Source organism: Mirounga leonina, unplaced genomic scaffold (genome assembly GCF_011800145.1).
Source record: "Mirounga leonina isolate KUSES-001 unplaced genomic scaffold, KU_Mleo_1.0 Mir_195, whole genome shotgun sequence".
In the NCBI taxonomy this organism is placed as follows: Eukaryota; Metazoa; Chordata; class Mammalia; order Carnivora; family Phocidae; genus Mirounga; species Mirounga leonina.
The window spans coordinates 1,301,636-1,324,548 of NW_023270490.1; the positions used below are offsets into that span (position 1 = coordinate 1,301,636).

The 22,913-nt window shown below is 42.6% G+C and overlaps 1 protein-coding gene across 4 annotated transcripts in view; it reads left to right on the forward strand.

The window, feature by feature from the left end:
- The window catches only part of SLC9A8 (solute carrier family 9 member A8), a 68,500-nt gene that overhangs the window by 6,489 nt on the left and 39,098 nt on the right, over nt 1-22,913 (forward strand). For all 4 annotated transcript variants that reach the window (XR_004682959.1, XM_035025381.1, XM_035025383.1 and 1 more), the window contains exons 3-5: nt 2,608-2,688; nt 16,434-16,492; nt 21,552-21,635. Coding sequence is in view for 3 of the 4 variants with exons in the window: in XM_035025381.1 (XP_034881272.1) it covers nt 2,608-2,688; nt 16,434-16,492; nt 21,552-21,635 (224 nt within the window). In the remaining variant the exon portion in view is untranslated. The remainder of the gene's footprint in view (nt 1-2,607; nt 2,689-16,433; nt 16,493-21,551; nt 21,636-22,913) is intronic.

Below are 22,913 nucleotides of genomic sequence, written 5' to 3' on the forward strand. Positions count from 1 at the left end.
TCTGGCTTCTTTCACTTAGCATTGTATCTTCAAGGTTCATCCGTGTTGTAGCGTGTGTTAGAAGTGTGTTAATTATTATGGGTGAATAATAATCCCCTGTAGATATACCACATCATGTGTATCCACTCATCGATTGATGGACATTTGGCGTGTTTCTACGTTTTGCCTGTTGTGAATAGTGCTGCTGTCGACATTTGTGTACAGGTTTTCATGTAGACCTATATTTCTATTTCTCTTGGATACATACCCAGGAGTGGAGCTGCTGGGTTAAATGCTTACTGTATGTGTAACTTTCTCAGGAACTCCCAAACTTCCTACAGAGGCCATATCATTTTACATCCCCACCCGCAGTGCCGTCATGTTCCAGTGGCTCCACATCCTTGCCAACACTTGTTATTTCCCATTGTGTTTTGTTTTGTTTTTAAATTATGGCCATCTTAGTGGGTGTGAAGTTGTATCTCATGGTCTTGATTTGCATTTTTCTAATGACCAATGACGTTGAGCATCTTTTCATGTGCTTATTGGCCATTTGTGTCTTTGGAGAGATGTCTTTTCTGGTTCTTGGCCCATTTTTTAAATTGTATTGTTTGTCTTTTTGTTGTTAGGTTGTAAGAGTTCTTTATGTATTCTGGTTACTAGACCCTCACCAGATAAATGATTTACAAATACTCTCATCCACGGGCGCCTGGGTGGCTCAGTTGGTTAAGCGACTGCCTTCGGCTCAGGTCATGATCCTGGAGTCCTGGGATCGAGTCCCACGTTGGGCTCCCTGCTCAGCGGGGAGTCTGTTTCTCCCTCTAACCCTCCTCCCTCTCATGCTGTCTCTCATTCTCTCTCTCTCAAATAAATAAATAAAATCTTTAAAAAAAAAAAAACTCTCATCCATTTTTTCAGACCTCATTCTTTTAAGTGGCTGAAGACCATTCCCTGGCACTGATGAGCCTCATGTTTAGCTCTTCCTGTTGGTAGTTTTTTCCCCTTTGCTCTTTTTTTTTTTAAAGAAAGAGAGGAAGAGGAGGTGCAGAAGGAAAGGGAGAGAGACACGCAGGGCTGGATCTCATGACCCTGAGAGTCAGGGGTCTGACTAAGCCACCCAGGCGCCCCTCCCTTTGCTCTTAAAGGTGCAAATCAATGTCTGATTTATTAAAATAAACTTTTTAAATTAATTTTTTCATTTAGCTTGGTGCAAAAAAAGATCAGAAACCGAGTGAACTCCCTAGGTCTATATTCGGTCTACTTATGCGCCTGCCTCTATAGACAGGAGGCCTGCTCACTGGTCACATGTTGTGCTTATGCATTAAAACATTTTTTTCTTGCTCTTAGTATTTAATGCAGGATTTTTCTAACAAGGTTAAATATTTGTAATAAAGTAACACCACAGATTGATAGTTTAAAACTCAGAATGAAAGGACACAATTTCTCTATGTACAATTGTTTCCTTTTTCTGGCTACCTGGTGCTTTTTGGTGGGCCTAAAGATACCTAGTTTGTCAGCATAGGCTCTGAGGGTGGCCATTTAACCACCCTGCAGATTGTTTAAACATTTCCTTTTACAAAAAGCAACAATTATTTTTAGTGCTGTTAAGATAATATTGTGATTAATGGGATGGTATACCACTTAGGTGCGTAATAAAAGAAAGAGACATGCATACTTGCACTTGGACCATGAAATTACATTTAGGAATTATTTATGTGTAAGTATGCTTTGGGGGTGTCCAGAAATATTTTCAAACAGTTTTACCTCCTTTTGTTTCCTTTCTTCCAAGACAGTACCCCTGTGAGAAAAGTCAGACATTATTCTTATTTTGGCAACTGAGGCATGAAGGCAGTTGGGAGGGAGGTGGTGGGTGCCTGTGATTAAGGGCCCAGGGTTGGAATTGGGCTCAACCCTGCAGCACCCACCAGTGAAGTGAGATTATGATAATAATAATAACTAGTTAAGAGGGGTGTTGGGGGTCAAATGAGGCAGTGTTTGGGAAGTGTGCAGTGCAGCACCTGGCTCATGGGGAACTCTCACCCAGTGGGAGCCCTAGTACCTAGTTGAGGGGCAGGGCACCCCATCTTTTGGTTTCTGATGTGCTCATCACCAGACCAAAGTATTTACTTTGTCTCGTTTGTATAAGACTCTCACTTCCTTCTCTATTCCAAGAGAACTTAGGCATGGAGGCAAAATACATTGTGTCAGCATCTTTTGTTGCAGTTATATTTGCATAAAAGTGATTGATTTCATTGACTTCCTTCTCACCATTTCAGGTTTTCCAGTTGATTATTTCAAAAAAGTTGAAGCCTTTTCTCAGAATCAGAGATTCGAAAAATGATTGTATGAGGCTTAATAGGTTAGAAAAACATTAGATGTCTGTTGCTCTTTCAGTGAACCCTAGAAAACAAACTAGTCCAGGCGTATAAAGAAATATGGAGACAATGTTATTGTCTGTGAGTCTGTTTCCAGGTTAAGAAATAAGAGCTTGAAAATACAACTGCAGTTTATTGTGTCATTGTCCCTTGTACATTTTCCTGGCAGCACCCCCAGAAGGAACCATGGCTTTGAACTTGGTGTTTATTATTTGAAATCGTGCCATTTTAACAATGTCTTATTTTTTCCCCACAGCTATCTGCATCATATTGGTGCATTTACTGATCCGATACAGATTACATTTCTTGCCAGAGAGCGTTGCTGTTGTTTCTTTAGGTAAGTCCTTATCAGTGATCCTATAATAAAGGCAGTAACAATAAAAATTTTTTTGAGTGTCTTCTTAGTGCCAGGAACCACATGAGATGTGGTACGTTCCTGATTTCATTTAATCCTCACTGCCACTTGCCATGAGGGTGTTATGATCCCATTTTACAGATGAGGACACTGTGGCTCAGAGAGGGGCGATGACCTCCCAGAGATCACATAGTCGCCCCCTCTGTATAGCTCAAAGGCCTTTCTGCTTCTAGAACTACCCTTGGGGCACATTGACCTCTGTTACCAGGTTGTGCAGACACCCAACTCAACTAAGGCGAGTAATTGACACTTAATTCATAGGGTCACTGAATTTTACAGCCAGAAGGGACTCTCACTTTAGGTTTAGGAGTAGGAATGGCTCGCTTCCATGTCAGTCAGATCTAAAGTCTTCAGGAGCATTCCATTCTACCTCACTTAATTTCTCTCTTGTTTCCTACGGCAATTAATTGTTAAGATAGTTAGCCTCTGTATGTCAACTATACTTCAGTAATAAGTAATAAAAGAAAAGATAATTAGCCTCTATTTAGAGGGAATGAATTGATGTAATAACAGTTGAGAGCTCACATGAAAGTTAATTGAAATGGTTAATGAAGGAAGGTGTAGGGACCTTATCTTTCAGTAAGTATTAAAATCAAGACTAAAATGTGGGTGGGAGAGGCGCCTGGGTGGCTCAGTCATTAAGCGTCTGCCTTCGGCTCAGGTCATGATCCCAGGGTCCTGGGATCGAGCCCCGCATTGGGCTTCCTGCTCCGTGGGAAGCCTGCTTCTCCCTCTCCCACACCCCCTGCTTGTGTTCCTGCTCTCGCTATCTCTCTCTGTCAAATAAATAAAATCTTTAAAAAAATTAAAAAATAAAATGTGGGTGGGGGTGCTTAAGGCATAGTATATAAGCTTTCACTAAGATCAGCTAAGGTGTTCATGAGTTTATGATACTGTAGTTACTTTTATTAGATTCCACTTGTCTAATGATATTTAATTTTTCCTTATCACCACTGATGCTCTGTAAGTTAATTTTCTTTGCCTTATAGGTCTTGTTTAGCATATGTAGTAATACTTTTACAGTACAGCGATGGTTTAGGTTAGCTTTGGAGATGAACATTCAGACTTGGATTCACCTCTTCCTGTACCATCTGCATTCCTACTACCCTGGTTCAGCCCCTCTTGTGTTTTCCTGGGCCCACGTTACTACTAAGTGTCAGGTTCTCGCCTGTGAGCTTTTGCATTGCCACCTCATGTAAGCCTCATAACCCCCCAGTGATGCCATATCTTAAGGGAGAGACACCACTGGATAGTACTGATCTTCAGTGAAGAGTTGGAAAACAGTTTTTCTCACAGTTCCCTTTCTTTATTTAGCAGGCTCTAGAGTGGCACATCCTGGCAGATTTGAACAACCTTAGCTAACGAGATAGTCTTTGAGCTCTAAGCATGGGATGATCGTTTATTAACATCCTTTTCCTGCTATCAGGCATACTAAAAATAACCTACACAACTAATACCTATTCTGGGACATTCAGTAAAGACTTAAAACATGACTCCAAGGAATGTACAGTTTTGCGGTCAGTTTTCATAGTTTCTTAGAATAAGAACTGTAGTTGGTGTGTATTTAGGTATTCCCTGTGCACATGGAAATGATAGTTCTTGCAATTTGGCTTGGAATGTCATGTTCTTCACTCTGAATGTTTGGGTAACTGCAGGGCAGTGAACACCAGTGCTTGTATTAGGAGTTACAGCAGACATTGTTTGTTGCCTGCCCAAGGCCCTTTCCCCCTTCTTCCTTGAAAATAGAACCCTAATTTTGACTTTATTTATTTTCAAAAGATTTTATTTATTTATTTGACAGAGATTGATAGCGAGAGCAGGAACACAAGCAGGGGGAGTGGGAGAGGGAGAAGCAGGGGGAGTGGGAGAGGGAGAAGCAGGCTTCCCGCCAAGCAGGGAGCCCAATGTGGGACTCGATCCCAGGATCCTGGGATCATGACCTGAGCCGAAGGCAGACACTTAACGACTGAGCCACCCAGGTGCCCTGCTACTTTTGATTTTAAATTTGAAATAATGTATCAAAAGGTATCTTGCCACAGTTGCACTCAAAGAAGATGGGTTCCTCCAGGTCAAGACTGGTCTTTATGCCATCGTGATAATTCCACTCTGCCATTGATTGGTTGAACGGGGTGAAGGCAGCAAGGCAGTATGAAACCCTGTTCTGGCCCATGAGACCATGGAGAAGGGCTGAGGTGCAGTGCACTCTATCCTCTCTGATAAAAAAAAAATCTCCCCGGGGCACCTGGGTGGCTCAGTTGGTTAAGCGACTGCCTTTGGCTCAGGTCATGATCCTGGAGTTCCAGGATCGAGTCCCACATCGGGTTCCCTGCTCAGCAGGGAGTCTGCTTCTGCCTCTGACCCTCCCCGCCTCTCGTGTTCTCTCTCTCATTCTCTCTCTCTCTCAGATAAATAAATAAAATCTTTAAAAAAAAAAACAAAAAAACCTCCCCTACCTTTGATGCCGTCCTGTGAGGGTGTGATGCCCGGAGAACTTGTGGACATCTTGCAATCACTGTGGCTCAGGTACAAAAGCCAGAATGCTAAGGATTGCCAAGGGGACAGATGGGAAACCTGGATTCTTGACTGCGTTGTTGTTTTGTTGAATTGATACTTCTAAAGCTGCCTGTTCTATGAAATAACAAACATCTGTGGTTGAAGCCATTTTTAGGCGGGTGTTCTTCTACTTGCAGCTAAAAGCATCTTAACTGATACAGGACTCTTTCCACTTAAGGGACAAAATCAGTTCAAATTGATTCAAAGCAAACACATTGGTGGGGGTGGAGTTGTACACCCATTGGCCCATGGGGAACTGAGAAACCTACAGGGGGTGCTAACTTCAGACTTAGCTGGATCAAGTCTCCTGGACTCCGTTTTTCTTCATTTCTCAACAGTGCTTCCCTTTGTTTTGGCTTCACTCTCAGGCAGGCTCTCTCCTGAACCTTTCCAGCTTCAGGCCTACTATCCTTACAGTAGCAATCACAGAGGGAAAAGTGGCCTCCTCTTCTCCCTTCTGGTTTCTACCAGAAGTTGTAGGATGAACTCTGACCTCATGGCCTCCTCAGCCTGGACAGGGAGTGGAATTGTGTTGGGGATTGACCAAGGCTCTCCATCCACAGGGTTAATTTCTTCACTGATGTAGCAGAAATAACTAGCCTGTACAGCCAGGTCATGGGAGGGTTGATGGAAAGTAAGTCTTGCTTTCAAAACTTCCGTTAGCTAACTCAGGTGATTGGAATGCTAAGAGCAGTTCCAGGGAGAGTGGCGCAGTCCAGAAAGTATTTTTTATTATGTTAGAGGACATTTGGTTAGAATTTAGAAATGCTGACAAAGCTATCAAAATAGTTCTGTATTTCATAAAGCTATGTAAATTGAAGGAGAACTTTTTTTCTCTTACTAGAGCAAAGTGTAACAAAATGTTGATATATCCACCATTTCAAGAGTTTCCAAGTTTTGTACCAACAAAGAATCTAGATGAAGCTGCCAGAGAAAATGGGATTTTCCTTCTTTCAGGGATAAACTCTCCCAGCCTACCTCTTCTAGCCCAGAGTTGCTTTTCAGTTTGCTGTCATTTAGAGACATGATTGGCCTTTGATGTTAAACATTCAGAGTTCCTAAGAAATTATTGGTATAGAAAAGGACTATCTGCCCTTTAAAAGCACATTTTCCCCCTTCTATTTTATTGTATTTTCAGATGAATCTCCAGACTTTTCTCATTCTTTATAAAAAAGTATCAACATGAAATTTTAAAGATGTTTTCTTGATCCTTCTTCAAAGCTTTTGGATACTTTCTATACTTATGGAATTCTGTAGCTTAGGCCTTTGAAAAAAAATTTTTTTTCTTTTTTCTGCACAAAGAGCTATACAGAAAAAGAAAAATTCTTTTCATTGACAACTTCAGCTATTTTTATTATGCTTCATTCTCTTCCAAACCATATGTAGGCATATACATGGAGATTAGATGACTTTACTTGGTTTGAGTTTATATCATTTTTTGTGTTCTTTCCTTTTTACTACTCTTTCCATATATTAAGTTCACATATTTACTTTTGTTGGTGCTGATTCACTATATATTTTGGGCTGACATTTATAAGGTATAAAAATGAAATAATTGTACTGCCTACTATCCACTGTTATATGTACAAAACAGGAGATTTCTCTCCTCCCCTCCCCCAATCATACTTTATTTTAGAGAGAGGAAAAGTCAGAAGGGGTTAAGTAAGTACTGGAAATCTGCCCTATCCAATGCCAATACTACTGATAATTAGAAAACCCAGATTTGATTGAATCATTGACTAGGATATACAGAAGTGCTCCCTCGTCATAACCTCCTTAATTATGTGCCTTTAGTTTTATAAACTCATTCTTGTTTTGACTAAAGGACTTTAATTTTTTTAAGTTAGTGCTCTTTGTGTCAATGGGGGTTTTGAGTGGAAAATGATGAAAAATCACTCGGTTCCTGAGTTATTGACTAAAAGTAATTCAGGAAAAAACAGATGTAGTAATGATATTCTAATTGTACTTAAGTTCTAAAAAAAAAATTTTTTTCTTTTTTTTTAGACAAAGTGAGAATCCTAGCTGTAACTATAACAGCTTCCGTTCCTTTTTAGACTATTAAAGTCTAACTAATGCTGACACAGCTAACAGTGTCTCACGAGGAACTCTCCCTGAATCTGAGGTGCTTTGATTTTTCTTTTTCTTTTTTTTTTTTGAAGATTTTGTTTATTTATTTGAGAGAGAATAAGAGAGAGAGAGAGAGAGCACATGAGAAGGGGAGGGTCAGAGGGAGAAGCAGGCTCCCCACTGAGCGGGGAGCCTGATGCGGGACTCGATCCAGGGACTCCAGGATCATGACCTGAGCTGAAAGCAGTTGCTCAACTAACTGAGCCCCCAGGCGCCCCTGCTTTGATTTTTCTTAGAGAAGAAATAGGCATTCATTTGTTGGTGTTAGAGTAGCTGTCTTAGAGGCAGAGGCCAAAATTGGTTGTCAAATTGACAAAATGATTAAATTAGACTCAGGATTTTCGAGGCTGTCGCATTCCAAGGGAGGGTGCTAGCACAGACTCTTAGTTCCTGGACACAGGTCAGAGGTGACGAGGTCTCCTTGGAACGCCTGTTGCTCTTTTACTTCTGTGAACTCAATGTGTGCTCGGTGTGGAATAACTTCCTCCTTTTTCCTGGAGTCTTGCTTGGACTTCCCTAGTTTTATGGTCATCTTCTCTTAGTTGAGAATTTTATCATCCGTAGGTTGGATTTTATACTTAAATCTCCTAGTTATGCCAGAGTAGGGAGATAGGCTAAATTTTAAAACATGAAAGGTTATTAAATAATTGTATTCTGACATCTGCATTTTGGGCTGACTTCTTGAATTTCCTCTTTCACCACCTAAATGTTCTCCTCTATGGTGGAAAAAGGAATAATGTGAGCTACTTTAAAACAAAACATGTAAAACAGGCTTTCCCCAGAAAACAAACAGCCGTGAGGTACAGATTCCCATCTTTTAATTAGAGTATCTTTGAGGTATCTGCTTTCGAATAGGTGGCAGAATCAAGGATTGGATTTTCAAAATTACCTTATGATAATATAACTTGATTCTATAATTACAGCTGCCGAAATGTGCTAAAAATATTTTCCAAAAAATCATTTATGGGTAAAAGAGTATTACATAAGTAGTAAGTCATTATATTCCTTTTTGCCTCATTATAAAGTAGCAGGTCTACCTCCTCATGATGATCGGGGTCAATTATCCCTGCCAATATGGTAACCTCTTTCTAGGCCTGCTGGTCTTTTGGCTCAAGGAGCCCAAAGGGACCAGGCAGCAGCCATTGTAACTCTTACTGTGTGAACCCTGGGGGAAATGTCACCTTCTGGGAGCCAGGACCTTTCGACCCCCTGAGCCGAAAGTTTCAGCCTAAGGAAGCAGAAATTCCCCAAGTAGGAATCGCCGGTCCCAAGTGAGTCCCTGAGAATGATGTTGAGTGGGGCGACTCCTACTTTTACCCACTGTGTGCTCTCTGTACCCACGCTTACCCTTGGGCATGTACCGCCCTATAATGGCCATTGGTGTTTTGTTTTGTTTTGTTTTTTTAAGATTTTTATTTGAGAGAGCGAGATCACATGCACATAAAGGGGGGAGTGAGGGAGAGGCAGATGGAGAGGGAGAAGCAGACTCCCTGCTGAGCAGGGAGCCCCATGCGGGCTGCATCCCAGGACTCTGGGATCACAACCTGAGCCAAAGGCAGACGCTTAACCAACGGGGCCACCCAGGCGCCCCGGCTCTTGGTTTAAGGAGTAAATTGCATCCTTGGCAGGAGCTCCATCCTTCACAGGATGTCCTCTCCAAGCTGGTGCCTCAGCTTCTTTGAGAGACCCTCGTACCACTCTGGCTGGCCGGCAGCTTCTGCACGGGGTGGTATGTGGTATAGGACCATGTGGAGTCCGTGGTCACATGCCCACTTCTGCCCCTTCTTTGCCATACAGGGAGTCTCTTAGTTTGACACCTTGTTACGCAGTACCCCACTTTGGTGGATCAGACACTTGTGGGCCCCGGACAGTGGCGCTAGCCAAAGGACATACAGCCGGCACACGCGTCAGTCTCAGTCAGGATGAACTACCACCCTTTCCACTGATGTCATGGAGCTGCCGTCCTGTAGCTAGCTGGTCTTCACAAGGGATGGGACCCCATCAGGTGATAGGTGTTGGTCTCTGTGGCTGTCCAGGCCTCCACTCGGCAATGGCGGTAGCTCGCACAGCCATGCTGTGAGGGGTTCATGCTGTCGAGCCCCTGCCTAGCTCCCGTCTCTGCCACCATAGCTTCTGTGTTCATGAGCCCATTGCACAAACACTGACGTGGCCGAGCTGAGAGGCGGGCTGAATCCTCCGTAAACCAAGCTTGGGTTTTTCCTCCTGTCAGCTGGTCATGAAGAACTCCCAGCGAGGCCGTATGTAGGAACCGAGAGAGGTGTTGACATACAGCTGTAGCGGACGCAGAGGCCTGGGGCGCCTGTTCACGCCTGTGCCCTCTAGGCCTGCATGAGCCTGATCTGCAATGTAACACTTTCATCTTACAGTGCGTTGCTGCTGGGCCCACCTGGGCCTAGAGCTGGGTAGTTATGGCAACCCCTCTTAGAAGGGACAGTTCTGAGCACATGAGCACTTGATGTCCTATGCTCAGATACTCTGTCTCTACCAGGGCCCCAGAGCATGCCAGGAGCTCCTTGGGTTTTTATCCCCAGGTGTTTTTCAAATGGTGTATAGTTTCTCTGCTGCAAATGGCAAGACCTTGCTCCAGAACCCTAGGGATCTATGCTGAGCAGCCCTCCTATTGCAGCTTGCCTGAGGCATCACACACCATCCCTTTCTACCATAGATACTTCTAGTATGTGGGGTCTTCCAGTTGGTACGGCAGAAGCAGCAGAGCTGCTTGAACTGCAGCCCGACCTGCTGCAGGGCCCTTTCTTCTGGGCCCCGCTCAAAACTTTCAGCCTCCTAAACCAGCAAATGGGTTAAAGTAGTTTTCTCCAAACCTGGAGGAGGCCTACCAGGCCTTGCGCTTCTTCTCATTGGTGGGAGGCGGAACGTGCTTTACTTGGAGGCACGTCCTGTCATACTCCAGACCACTTGACCCCTAACAGCTTCCCCGGTGGGCAGGCCCCTGAAACTTTCTATCCTCTGAAGCCTCTTTCTCACCAAGACATTGACTCGCCACTTCTTGTCATATCAGATTAACATGATATCCACAGTCTAGTGGACCAGTGTATTGTCCCGGGGAATGTCCATATGGTCTGGGTCCTTTGGGACTAGGTTATGACAGAAAGCAGGAATTAACAGAAGGCGTTTGACTTATTTGGGGCTTCTTTGTAATCTCTGAATAGCCTGGGGAGCTCTGTATTCCAGCAGGGAGGTGGGGGCACTTCTCCCAGCCCAGAGGGTCCACAGGAATCTGGAGGTTCAAGGTGCTCGTGTGCATCTCCTCAAGATAACTCCCCCACGTCTCAGAGTCCCACTTCTTCCTTAGCAGGGCTGGCAGGAGAAGGTATAGATGGACCTTCTTGAGTTCAACTTTCTCGGAAGATCTGCCCCTCTGGCGGTTAAGTCCCGTGCCTGATCTTCAGCTCTAGAAGCCCTCCAGCTGTAGGTGATGAGGGTCAACTTACATGTTGCCAAGGAAGCCCTCTGACTCTCCCCTTTGCTTTTAGGTTGGTGATTGCCTGAGCCTGGTCATTTTCTCTTTCCAAACATCAGTGGCCCCCGGCAAGCACCACACAATTCCACTGTTCTCGTTTCCCCCACCCCTCTCCAACCCTGCAATACTGCCTGAGCCGCTGCCTCCCACCCAGTGTGCCCACCTGGCCCGCCACAAGGGAGTCCTAGCAGTCCAGGGCAGTCCCAGGTGAGTGACCACCAGGACTTTACCACCGCGCTGGGGTCCTCATTGCCCACTGGCTGCTGCATAATCCAACCCCAGAAGCACAGCACCTTTCGAATTTGCTTCCTGGAACCACTCCACTCCTGGAACCAGTGGTCTTAAGTTGGCTGCCTAAAAGCAGAGTCTGAGACGGTTGGGGACAGGTAATTTACGGAGGGGTGCTCTTTATGAATATATCTGTGAGGAAGGGAGGAACCCAGACTAGGGGAGGAGAAAGAGCCAAACGCCGGGCTGAATCTCAGTTTCAGCCCAGCCAGAGCCTCACTAGGAAGACCCTGGAGCAAGAAGCCACGCTGTGGTTGTCCCTCTTTAAAGCCAGGGGGTTGTACTCCTACTGCCAGCTCAGTGAGTCATTGGCTGTGAACCGATGCAGAGTGGGCACGACTTCCTGATAAGGTGCCTTTGGGCAGCTGAGGGCACCTCTCTGGAGTAGGGGACAGCTGTGAGCACTTAGCAGCCAGCGTTCTCGGCAGCTCATACAGTTGGGCCCAGTGAAGGGAGTTGGGCAAGCGTCACGGTGTGAGAATGAAAAATGCCTGTACCCTTGACCCAACAATCCCTCTTTCAGGGGATGCTCTGGATGCCCCCACCCATGGGGAATCGTATTTATTTAGATGGGAATGGCAGTGATAGCAAAAGCCTAGAAAAAAGCCCAGAGACTCAAATTTTCACAGAGTATTCTTCTACCTTTTAAGTTTTGAACCATGTGCATCTGTTATATAATCAAATAAAGATAAAATAATTCATTCTTAAACAATTCTGGATCTGCTGTTTCTCACTAGATAAGTGATGCTGGGCCTTAGCCTCGGTTTCCTTATCTGTAAAGTGTAGACGACAGGGCCTTCACTTCCTAGAATTGCAGATATTGAGCAGGGTAATACGTAGAATTCATTTAGTATAATGTCTACCTGCTAAGTAATCATTAACTGTCAGCTGGGGCTATTAATATTATCATCTATATTATTATGGTTTATTGTCTCGCAGGGTAGTTTTGAGAATGAACTAAAATAATGCGCGTATTTTATACATCACAGTGCCTGGACATAAGGGGTGTGTGTGTTTATTTTTAACACGGGGCAAATATATATATGTACGTATGTATCTATTTTTTAAGGGAATTAAGATCATGTTCTACATACTGTTTGGCAACCTGATTATCATCCTTAAGACATCTTAAGCATTTTTCCTCTAACATTAATTATCAGGAACATTGCACAGTGATGGTGGTAGAGCAGCAAGGCACCCTGGGACAGATGAGGGTCTGTAACAGCGGTGCAGACGGGCTGGGCAGTGCCGTCTGCCTGTCTTAGCATCACGAAGTGGTGGGATGTCCACTGTCACTTGGTGGCCCTGAGCCATCAGACAGGCCACTTCCACTCTCTGAGCCTTCCTACCTGAAGTATTCTCCTGAGGATTAGAAATAATTTAAAGTGACAAATCCTGGGAGAAGGGGCTCAACAAATAAATATTAATTGTTCCCGATGTTTTGAATTAATCCAGTGGTGTCCATGATGAGGTGTGTGCACCAAGATCCATTGGGGGCAGAAGAAAATGTCAGAACTGGAGTTTCTATTTATTTTTAATCTCACTCTTTTACAGTCTCTGTTTTGTGTGTACATTTTCAAATATATTAATACAGTAGCGCTTTTTTAATAAGATAAAAATTTATAACTCAAAAGTACATGCTTATATTCTTTTTACTGGTAAGAATGTACAAAATTGTATCTAATAGGGCTTTATTTCCATCTGGTGGTTAGTTGTGTGGTATGAATTCCTCCTGTAGAGTAGATAGATTTGACCTGACTTGGAACCTTAGTCTCAAAAGGAAAAGCAGTAGCTTGCCAATCTCACACTGCACGATAGTTTAGTCCTAGGATATCTAGAAAGGCTTGCTCAAATAATAATAGTAACAGTAGGAATAATAACATCACATCGTATTCTACAAAGCTTTCTAGTGCCTCATAAATAATAATATAGAAACAAGCTTAGGCAATAGAATAATTATGATTATAATCAATAGATATAATAATAGATAATTACGAATAATGATTTTCAAATGCAGCTGCTTCACATGGGATCACAAAAGCATTAACCATGGTATTATACATTTACAAGGGAAAGAGAAAGTTGAGGTTTTAGTAGAGCAGGAAAACACCAGCTTTAAAAATGAATTCTGAAACCATGAGAAGTTCAACTTCCCTAGTAATCAGGAATGATTACTGAATGCAGATTAGCTGCAAATGCAAAGTACAACTTCTTGCCCATCATCTGGGGCAGAAATGTTAGTCTGATGATTATCCAGGGTTGGTGAAGATGTGGGAGTGCTCTGGGGCAGCAGTATAACTCGGTGCAACCACTTTGGAGGACAGTTTGGCAGCATTCTCAAGAGATAAAAATGTTCATGCTGTTCACTGTCTCTAGATCTGCCCTCAGGAAACACTCTTACACAAAGAGGCGAGAGCCAGCATGTTCATTGCAGGACCGCTGTTAACAGCAAACGGTTGGAGACAGCTATCATTTGCAGAATGGTTAAAAAAATTGTGACTTTAAAAAAAAAAATTAAAGTATAATTCACATACCATAAACTTCACAGTTTTAAGGTGTACAATTCAGTGCTTTTCAGTATATTCACAGGACTGTGCAACCATCACCACTATCTAATTACAGAACATTTTCATCACTGCAAAAAGAAACCTCTACCTATTTTTTTTTTTTTTGAAACCTCTACCTATTAGCAGTCACTCCCCATTCCCTCCTTCCCCCCTCCCTTGGCAACCACCAACCTACTTCCTGTCTCCGTAGACTTGCCTATTCCATACATTTTGTATGAATGGAATTGTACAATCTGCGGCCTTTTTTTATAACAGATTTATTGAGATATAATTCGTATATGATACAAGTTACCCATTTTAAATGTACTATTCAGTGGGTTTTAGTATATTCACAGAGTTGTACAACTATCACAACAGTCGATTTTAGAAAATTTTCATCACCCCAAAAAGGAACCCCATTCCCTTTAGCTATCACCCCCAAAGCCCTCCTCCCCAGTCCAAGGCAACCATTTCTGTCTCTATAGATTTGCCCCTCCTGCATGTTTTGTACAAACGGGTCACAAAATATGTGTCTTTTGTGCCTGACTCCTTTCACTTAACACGTTTTCAAGATTCATCCACGTTGTGGCATAGATCAGTGCCCCATTTTTTTTAATTGCCAGATATTATTCCATTGTGTGAATGTACACTTTGTTTCTTCATTCATCAGTTGATGAACATTTGCGTTGCTCCCGCCTTTGGACTACTGTGAATAATGCTGCTAATGAACAGCCGTGTACAAATTTCTGTTACGAGCATTTGTTTTCTGTGCTGGGTCATATGGTAACTCTGTTTTACTTTTTCAGGAACTGCTGAACAGTTTTCTCACAGTGACCACACCATTGTACATTCCCACCAGCGATGTATGAATGAGGGCTCCTGTTTCTCCATACCCTTGCCCCGCTTGCTTTCCTGTCTTTGTATGCTAGCCATCCTAGGGAGTGTGAAGAGCTATCTCGTGGTTTTGATTTGCATTCCCCTAATGATGTTAAGCATCTTTTCATGTGCTTGTTGGCCATTTGTATGTCTTCTTTGGGGAAATATCTATTCAATGTGTGGCATTTTTATGCTATGCTGCAGAGCTGTTCAAAGGAATGAGGCAGATCTATATGTAATAATCCCTGAGTGCATCTCCCAAGATTTAACACTGAGCAAAACAGCAAGTAGTAGAATGATGCATTACAGTACTGTAAATTTTATATAAACACACACTCAGGACTGTGTGGTTAAATATAAACATGTAAGAGGATAGAGAATGATCTGGTAGAATATTTCCCAAACTTATCAAGATGGTTGGTAACCCCGGGGGCAGGAAGAGAAAGAACTAAGGTAGGAGTGGGGGGTGGGATCTCATCAAAAGGGACTTTTGTCTTATTTATAACATTTTACAAAGTATTCATGAGCTATTTGATTAATAAAAAATTGTATTAAAAAGCCCTTAAAATGTATACACCATTTGAAAAGATAAGAAAGAAGCAACTGGGGTACCCTATCTGGAGAGGTTAGAATCAGTGCTTTCATGCCACCTGGCAAGTGAATGGACAACTTCTTTTCCAAAAATAGGTTCATTGACTCTTTACAGCCCAAATCTATTTTGTCTTGGTCTCTTTTTCAAAGTAATTTTATTATTGTTTTAATAATATGTAACAGTTCAAATAGTACAGAGGTTTATAAAGTTAAACTTATCTCCTCTTCTCACCTGAAACGCCCTTCCCCACAGAAGTGTGCACTTCATTTTCCTGATAAACTTCTCTCTTCTAGTATCATCTCCTCGCCCCACCCAGCAAAGCGTTTCTTCGGCTTTCTGCCTTTCTGGCTTTCTGTTGTTGATGGGGAGAAGCTCCTTCCTCTGTAGTGGGGAGGGAAGGCTTTGTCTTTAAGAGTCTATGACTGTGGTCTTCAGGCTTGCTTTGTATTACCCCCTACCAGAGATTGTGATTTAGTAGGTCTGGAGTACTGCTCGGGTGTCTTTATTTTTATGAAAAGCTCCCATGGTGATTCTGATGAGTCAACAGGGTTAAAAATCATTTATCTAGTGAGTAACAGAGCCATCATAAACTGTCCTCGTGATGCTTCTTTGAGAATTATTTTTGGTAGGTTCTTTATGAGAGAGTAATGAGCCTGTCAGCCTTAAGGAAACATGCCTGAACTCAGATGGTCTGTTTTGTTCCAGGAATTTCACAGAATTTTTACTTTAGGTTATTTTTAGCATTGAGGTTTTATCTCTAACTGAAGACTGCATAGAACTGCCATCTGAATCTAAGAAAGCGATCTTGGATTCTTTTTTGAAAATGGTAAGATTATGCAGTATAGGGCAAACTTAGCACATGGGCTTTCTGTCATTTCACATTGAAGATGGGCAGATGTAGCAACACTGACAGGTGTTAAATCTTCTGTGCCCAGCAGACTATCCTTGGGTCTTGTTTTGTCAAGCTTTTTGTTTCCTAGATGCACCCCGCCCCATTGTTGTTGACTTTATTATCATATGCTTGTCTGAGATGCGACTCAGAACTTCACGTTGATTTCCATTATTAGCATAAAACTTGCAGAAATCCATAAAAGCCATTTAAAGACATAATAGTTTCTCTGGAATAATAAACCTGAGTAATCTTTCTCATAAATTATGTTCAATTTTATATTTTCTCTTCTAGGTATTCTCATGGGAGCAGTTATAAAAATTATAGAGTTCAAAAAATTGGCAAATTGGAAGGTAGGTTTGCCCACCTGTTGATTTTTTAACATACTTAAAATTTTTATTGATTGTCCTTAATTTTATAACACTGATGGTTAGTTATGGTGGCTTATCATTACTTGACTATCAGTGAAGTTTATATTGTCCCATTAATTTTTTAACATTCTACTGGATTAGGGTTGATATCTTTACATCTGACTTTTTGAAAAAACGTAAGTCTCACACTGCTTCAGGTTAACATAGGAGCACTCAGTGTCATGTTTTGTTAAATTATTTGAATTTGTATAATCTTAGAATAACCTGCTGCTGTCTGGGGGAAGTCTCTAATTAGCATTAAACGTCAATCAGTGGTTATTGCTGACAGCTGAAGATAAAACGGATTTGTCCAGCACCGTAGAGCTTACAGAATGCTTTCTACACTGTAGCTCATGTTGTCCTCATGAAAACCACATGAGGTAGATTGACCACATATTATCATCACTGTGTTTTTACAGATGAAGAAAGTGACCACAGAGAGGTTGAGACATGTCCAACATCACAGAGCTAGGAAGTGGCTGAGTTGAGCCTTAGGGCCAGATGCGCTGGCCCTGTGTATTCCGTATTCTCTCTACCATACCATGCTGTCCTCAGTGTGTGGGTGTTCATACCCTCGTGTTCATATAGTACTCCGCATGCGGGCATCATCTTGTGGTACAAGGACTAACTGAAACCCGAATTTCAACTTAAACTTGTGCATCCTTGGGGCGCCTGGGTGGCTCAGTCGTTGAGCGTCTGCCTTCGGCTCAGGTAATGATCCCAGGGTCCTGGGATCGAGCCCCGCATCGGGCTCCCTGCTCTGCGGGAAGCCTGCTTCTCCCTCTCCCACTCCCCCTGCTTGTGTTCCCTCTCTCACTGTGTCTCTCTCTGTCAAACAAATAAATTTAAAAAAAAAAACAAAAAAACTTCTGCATCCATATTGAGTACAGAGATTTAAAAAGTGTGTAACAAAATTGTGTAGAGGGCAGTAAGGTTCATTTCAAAATATTAAAGAATATTTTGTAGCTATAATTTAGCACATTCAAACCCCTCTTGTTTTGATTCAGCTCCTAGGTGCTAGGATTAATTTACCTAGGAAACTATAGAGTGTAGCAAAACAAGCCACATGGTCTGACCTAAAACACAAATTGAACTGTTATAATTAATATTCAGGAAATATTGTATGTATTAAATGGATTCTCAAAATACATGTTGAGCTCCTCCTACCATAGACCTCCCCTCAGCTGGGGAAGGGACGGGGCAGGCCCCACTGGAGCACATTGTGAATGATCTCTCTGGCCTACTACAACTGGTTAAATTTCATCACTCTCACAGTGGCTAGTTGCAGGGCAGGGGACACAGACTGTAACCCTTTCTCTGTTCCTGCATACAGCCTGATGTGTAGATATCAGCCTGCTAACACATTTTGATTTAAATCAAAATTTAACTGATCTAATTTAAAATCAGTCACTCAAAATTGGACCTGATTTTAAATAATTAAAAATTGTTTTATTTTAAAATATTGTAAATCTATATAAAATGCTGGAAATTTCACATAAAAACCTGAACCTCTAGCTTCCCTTGAAGAAACAGAAACTCTGTTAACGTCAGGCCCACATGCCGCCCCACAGAAATTCAGCAGCTGCTCCTTCGGGGAATGCTGTGTGGCCTGGGGAGCCTGTGAGTTGGTGACCCTTGTTCTGAGCAGTGGGAGCCAGGGGGTGGGGGAGGGGAGGTTGTCCTCCAAGTTTTGTATGCTTTAATTTTGTTGAATTTATTTTTCAGTGGATATTACTTTCCAAGTTAAATGATAGTAGTATATTTAATGGTACAGGCAAGTGAAGCAGAGTTGGGTAGTGAATGTAATTAAGTGCCCAGAGAGCCGTCCAGGCGATCTGGGCTCGACCTCAGAAAAGGGGGAGGTTTCAAGGCCGGGATAGTTGGGCCAGGCTTCCCGGAGGAACAGGTGTTTGTGGAAAGCCGAAGCAGGAAGCAAGACACCTGTTTGGAAACCGGGTGCTGCAGGAAGCAAGGGGAGATCAAAAAAAACAAGGAGCCTGGTGTTCTTTCCGTGCAGTTCTGCTGCCAGACTGTCCCGCTGGGCCTGCCTTCCACCTGTATTTTCATATACTTATGTATTTATTTCTTGAAGCAACTTGCTTTTTTATGTAAATATATATATATATATATATTTTAAGATTTTATTTATTTATTTTGACAGAGAGAGAGAGACACAGCGAGAGCTGGAACACAAGCGGGGACAGTGGGAAAGGGAGAAGCAGGCTCCCCACGGAGCAGGGAGCCCGATGCGGGGCTCGATCCCAGGACCCTGGGCTCATGACCTGAGCCGAGGGCAGACGCTTAACGACTGAGCCACCCAAACGCCCCTGTAAATATATTTTTTGTAACAATTTTTTTTTGAAAGGCTTTGGTTGTGGTAAAATATATATAGAACATAAAATGTATCATTTTAGCTATTTTTAGGTATATATTTCAGTGGCTAGCTACATTCACAATGTTGTATAATCATCACATTATTTATTTCCAGAACTGTTTTATCATCCCAGACAGAAACTCTACCTAGTAAACTACTCCCCAGTCCCCGCTCCCCACAGTCTATTCTGCTTTTTTTTTTTTTTTTAGTATTGTCTGTTTTTTAGTAGCCCCCTATTCTACTTTGTATCTTTATGAATTTACCTATTTTAGGTACCTTATGTAAGTGGAATCATACAACATTTGTCCTTTTGTGTCTGGTTTATTTTACTCAGCGTGATGTTTTTAAGGTTCATTCATACTGTAGCATGTGTCAGAATTTCCTTCCTTTTGTGGCTAAATAATACTCTTTTGTAGGTATATACCACACTTTGTTTATCCATTCATCTGTTGTTGGACCGTTGGGCTGTTTCTACCTTTTGGCTATTGTGGATAATGCTGCTGTGAACACTGGTATACATACTATAGATGTTTATTTTAAAGGAGACATTATAATACCGGGTTATAATACTGTGGGAAACCAATACTGTTTTTATAAATAGATATGATAAAAACAAAGTAGTGCAGAGGCCCCCTGAAGCCTCTGAGGTCAAGCTTGTTCTGTTGAAAAGGGAGATCAGCACATTGGAGAGAGGCTTTATGTGCCCTCACACGAGCCTGCAGTGTCTTTGACTTAATTGGGACTGGAAAAGAATCAAAGGGGGCTGACTTTCTCAATCTGGGGCATCAGTGGTATATGGCATACTGCTCATGTACCATCTAAAATCACCTCATACCATTTTGGGGATGATGCTGCCAAAAGGAACCTAGGATCTTTCTGTAACACTGTTCACTCACTTTAAGGTGGGACATTCATTTCCTGTGGCTGCCGCAGCAAATTACCAAAACTGGGGAGCTTAAGACCACAGAGATTATTCTTCCATAGTTCTAGAGGCCAGAAATCTGAAATGAAGGTGTTGGCAGGGCCATGTTCCCTCTGGGGAGCAAATCCAGGCTCTAGGGGAGAATCCATCATTGGCTTTTGCTGCTTTTGATGGTCCCCAAGTGTTGGTTGGTGATGGCAGTGTAACCCATTTCTCATCTCTGTCTTCACATGTCCTCCTTCTCTGTGTGTGTCCTTTCCTGTCTCTCGTAAGGACACTGTCATTGGGTTTAGGGCCCACCCTATTCTAGTATGATCTCACCTGGATTCTTATATTACACCTTAATTACATCTGCGAAGACCCTATTTTCAAAGTAGGTCACATCTGGGGTTCCAGGTGGACATGAATTAAGCCTGGAGGACACCATGCAACCCACTACAGGTGGGTTCTCTTTTTTCTCAAGGTGGGGTCGGGGATTAGTTTCTGAAACTCCAAAAGAATCTATATAGCGGTCCCACTGCACAGATCCTGAGAATAGGTTGCCCCACAAAACAGAGATCAGCCCATTTCTTTTCACATGGTCCCAGTCTGAGTCATGAGCTTGTTGCATGGACAGTTATTTTAAGATTTAATAAGGCATTTTCAGAAGTCATCATTTGCTTTCTATTTTGAGCCTTTGAATGTTATTTTAGTCTTTATGGTAACAGCTGTACATTTGTAAGAATACACTTAGCCATTCTTTTGAATAGGGATTTTGACAAGAAATCTGACTGTCAAGACTGTGGCATGAAAACTTTCATATGAAAAAGGGCCTAATTAATACTGCAGTTATTAAGTAGGCTTTGTATTACAGTCATTTTGGATTTGAGGGCCAATATGAATTTTCCCCCCAGTACCTCAACAATTAGAGGTATTAATATAGAAAATGAAATTATTATGTCATCCCTCTAAAAATGGCCATGTTCTGGCATGGCAAGGGGCTTGCTTGATAGCCATGTCCCAAGTCAGAAGGGCGTCAGATTTCCATCATAGTCCCAGATTTAGGAAAATGGCACAGTTGTCTGTGACAGGCAGAGAAAAGGCAGGGCTATTTTAAACATGTATAGGGTTTACTCTTCCTCCAAGTGGATTGTTTTAGGGCTTACTGTTACTTTTTCCCAGAGAATTTCAATTTGTGGACTTATTTTTGAAAGTGTTCTATTTTAATTGAAATGTTTTCTGTATTAAAATTAACTTTCTTTCCTTAGTAAAGAATGAAAAGCAGGGGCACCTGGGTGGCTCAGTTGGTTAAGCATCCAACTCTTGATTTCGGCTCAGGTCGTGAGATTAAGCCCTACTTCGGGCTCCGTGCTGGGTGTGGAGCCTGCTTAAGATTCTCTTTCTCCCTCTCTGTCTACCCCTCCCCCCTCCCTTTCTATAAAAATTAAAAAAAAAAAATGAAGAGCATATACTGTGTGTTTGGAAGCAGTTCATCCCGTTTCTTATGCTGGTCACCTTTAAAATCACTTGTCCTACATTTTTTAATGCAGGTTTTATTATGTTTTCTGGTTTCCTCTGCTGCTTAGTTTTATCATTAGGTACTCTTTTAAACATTGCATGTTTCCACTGGGCCTAAGAGAACAATTACTTTGGCTCTTCACTGATGGATTTATTTCTTAACTACACAAATTTCCATGCTTCTGAAAATACCCATTTTATATTTACAGGAAGAAGAAATGTTTCGTCCAAATATGTTTTTCCTCCTCTTGCTTCCTCCTATTATATTTGAGTCAGGATATTCATTACACAAGGTAAGACTCAGGCATGCATTGGTGCTTTTGGTCTAGGTGGCTGCCCATGTTAGTAAGGCAGGCTCCCGAAAAACTTGAGTGTTGACCTAGCAGTGGAGGCTCTGCGCCGACACCCCGGGGGTGCATGGTAGAAGCTGGACTGCACTGCCAGACTTAGGGAGAGGAGCAGACATACCTGGTTTCAGGCAGTGTGGCTTATTAACTAGTGTTTTCCGTAGAGGGTTGCTTTGCCCAGGAAGTGATAGCCAAAGTGATTTTAAGTGGTGTACAGACGATCCATTGATTCCTCTTGTTGGACACAGACTGACACATGTAGAAGCAGACTGTCCTGGGACAGTGGGGACATGTGCCTCAGGCCTTTTGATTCTCTCAGCTCACCATGTCAGGCCTTTCTCCTTCCTTAGGCCTCTGCCTCCTTCAGTGGGTCCCCTCTCAGTGTTTTGCCCTGGGCCTCAGCTCCCAGCTGATAGCCCCTCACCCCCAGTCTCCCTTTCTTCCTGCCCTTTCCCTGGCCCAGCTTCTCCTTACCAGACTGGAGCCTCATCCTTGTTCCCAGTCCTCCAGCTCCTTCTGGCCCATCACCTAGCCCCACAGTTACTCTGCCTATTCCTGGCTCCTCAGCTTGGAGAGTGGCCTCACTGGCCCCTGCCCACTTCCCTGCTCTGCCCCAGCATTTCTGGTCTCTTTCCTCCAGCTTCCAGTGACATCCTTCCTGCCTGGGCGGGAGCTTCTCACTTTTAAGCCAGTTTGTATGTATGTGTGTGTGTTTTGGGGTGAGGAGGGTTGGGGATGTCTTTTTCTTGTCTGTGAGTTTTCTTTAAGTGTATTTAAGTTTTAAAATAAAAAGGTGGGGCGCCTGGGTGGCTCAGATGGTTGAGTGTCTGCCTTCGGCTTGGGTCATGATCTCCAGGTCCTGGGATCAAGCCCTACCTCGGGCTCCCTGCTCAGCTGGGAGTCTCCTTCTCCCTCTGCCTCTCCCCCTGTCTTGTGCTCTCTCTGTCTCTCTCAAATAAATAAATCTTTAAAAAAATAAAATAAAAAGGTGATTCAATTTAAAATATTCGTAATACATCAGTTATTTTGTGAATGTGATTAAAAATTGTGAAGGTTGGAAGGTGTGGCCTAGCCTCAGAGAGAAGAAAGAGCCTGGACTTTCAGAGAGATGTAGGTCTAATCATGCGCTGCCCCCTACAGGTGTCTTTTGGGTAAAGTCAAAATTAAAAACAAAACAAAACAAAAAAAACCCCTGAAAATCCTACCTCTCAGGTTGTTTGAAGG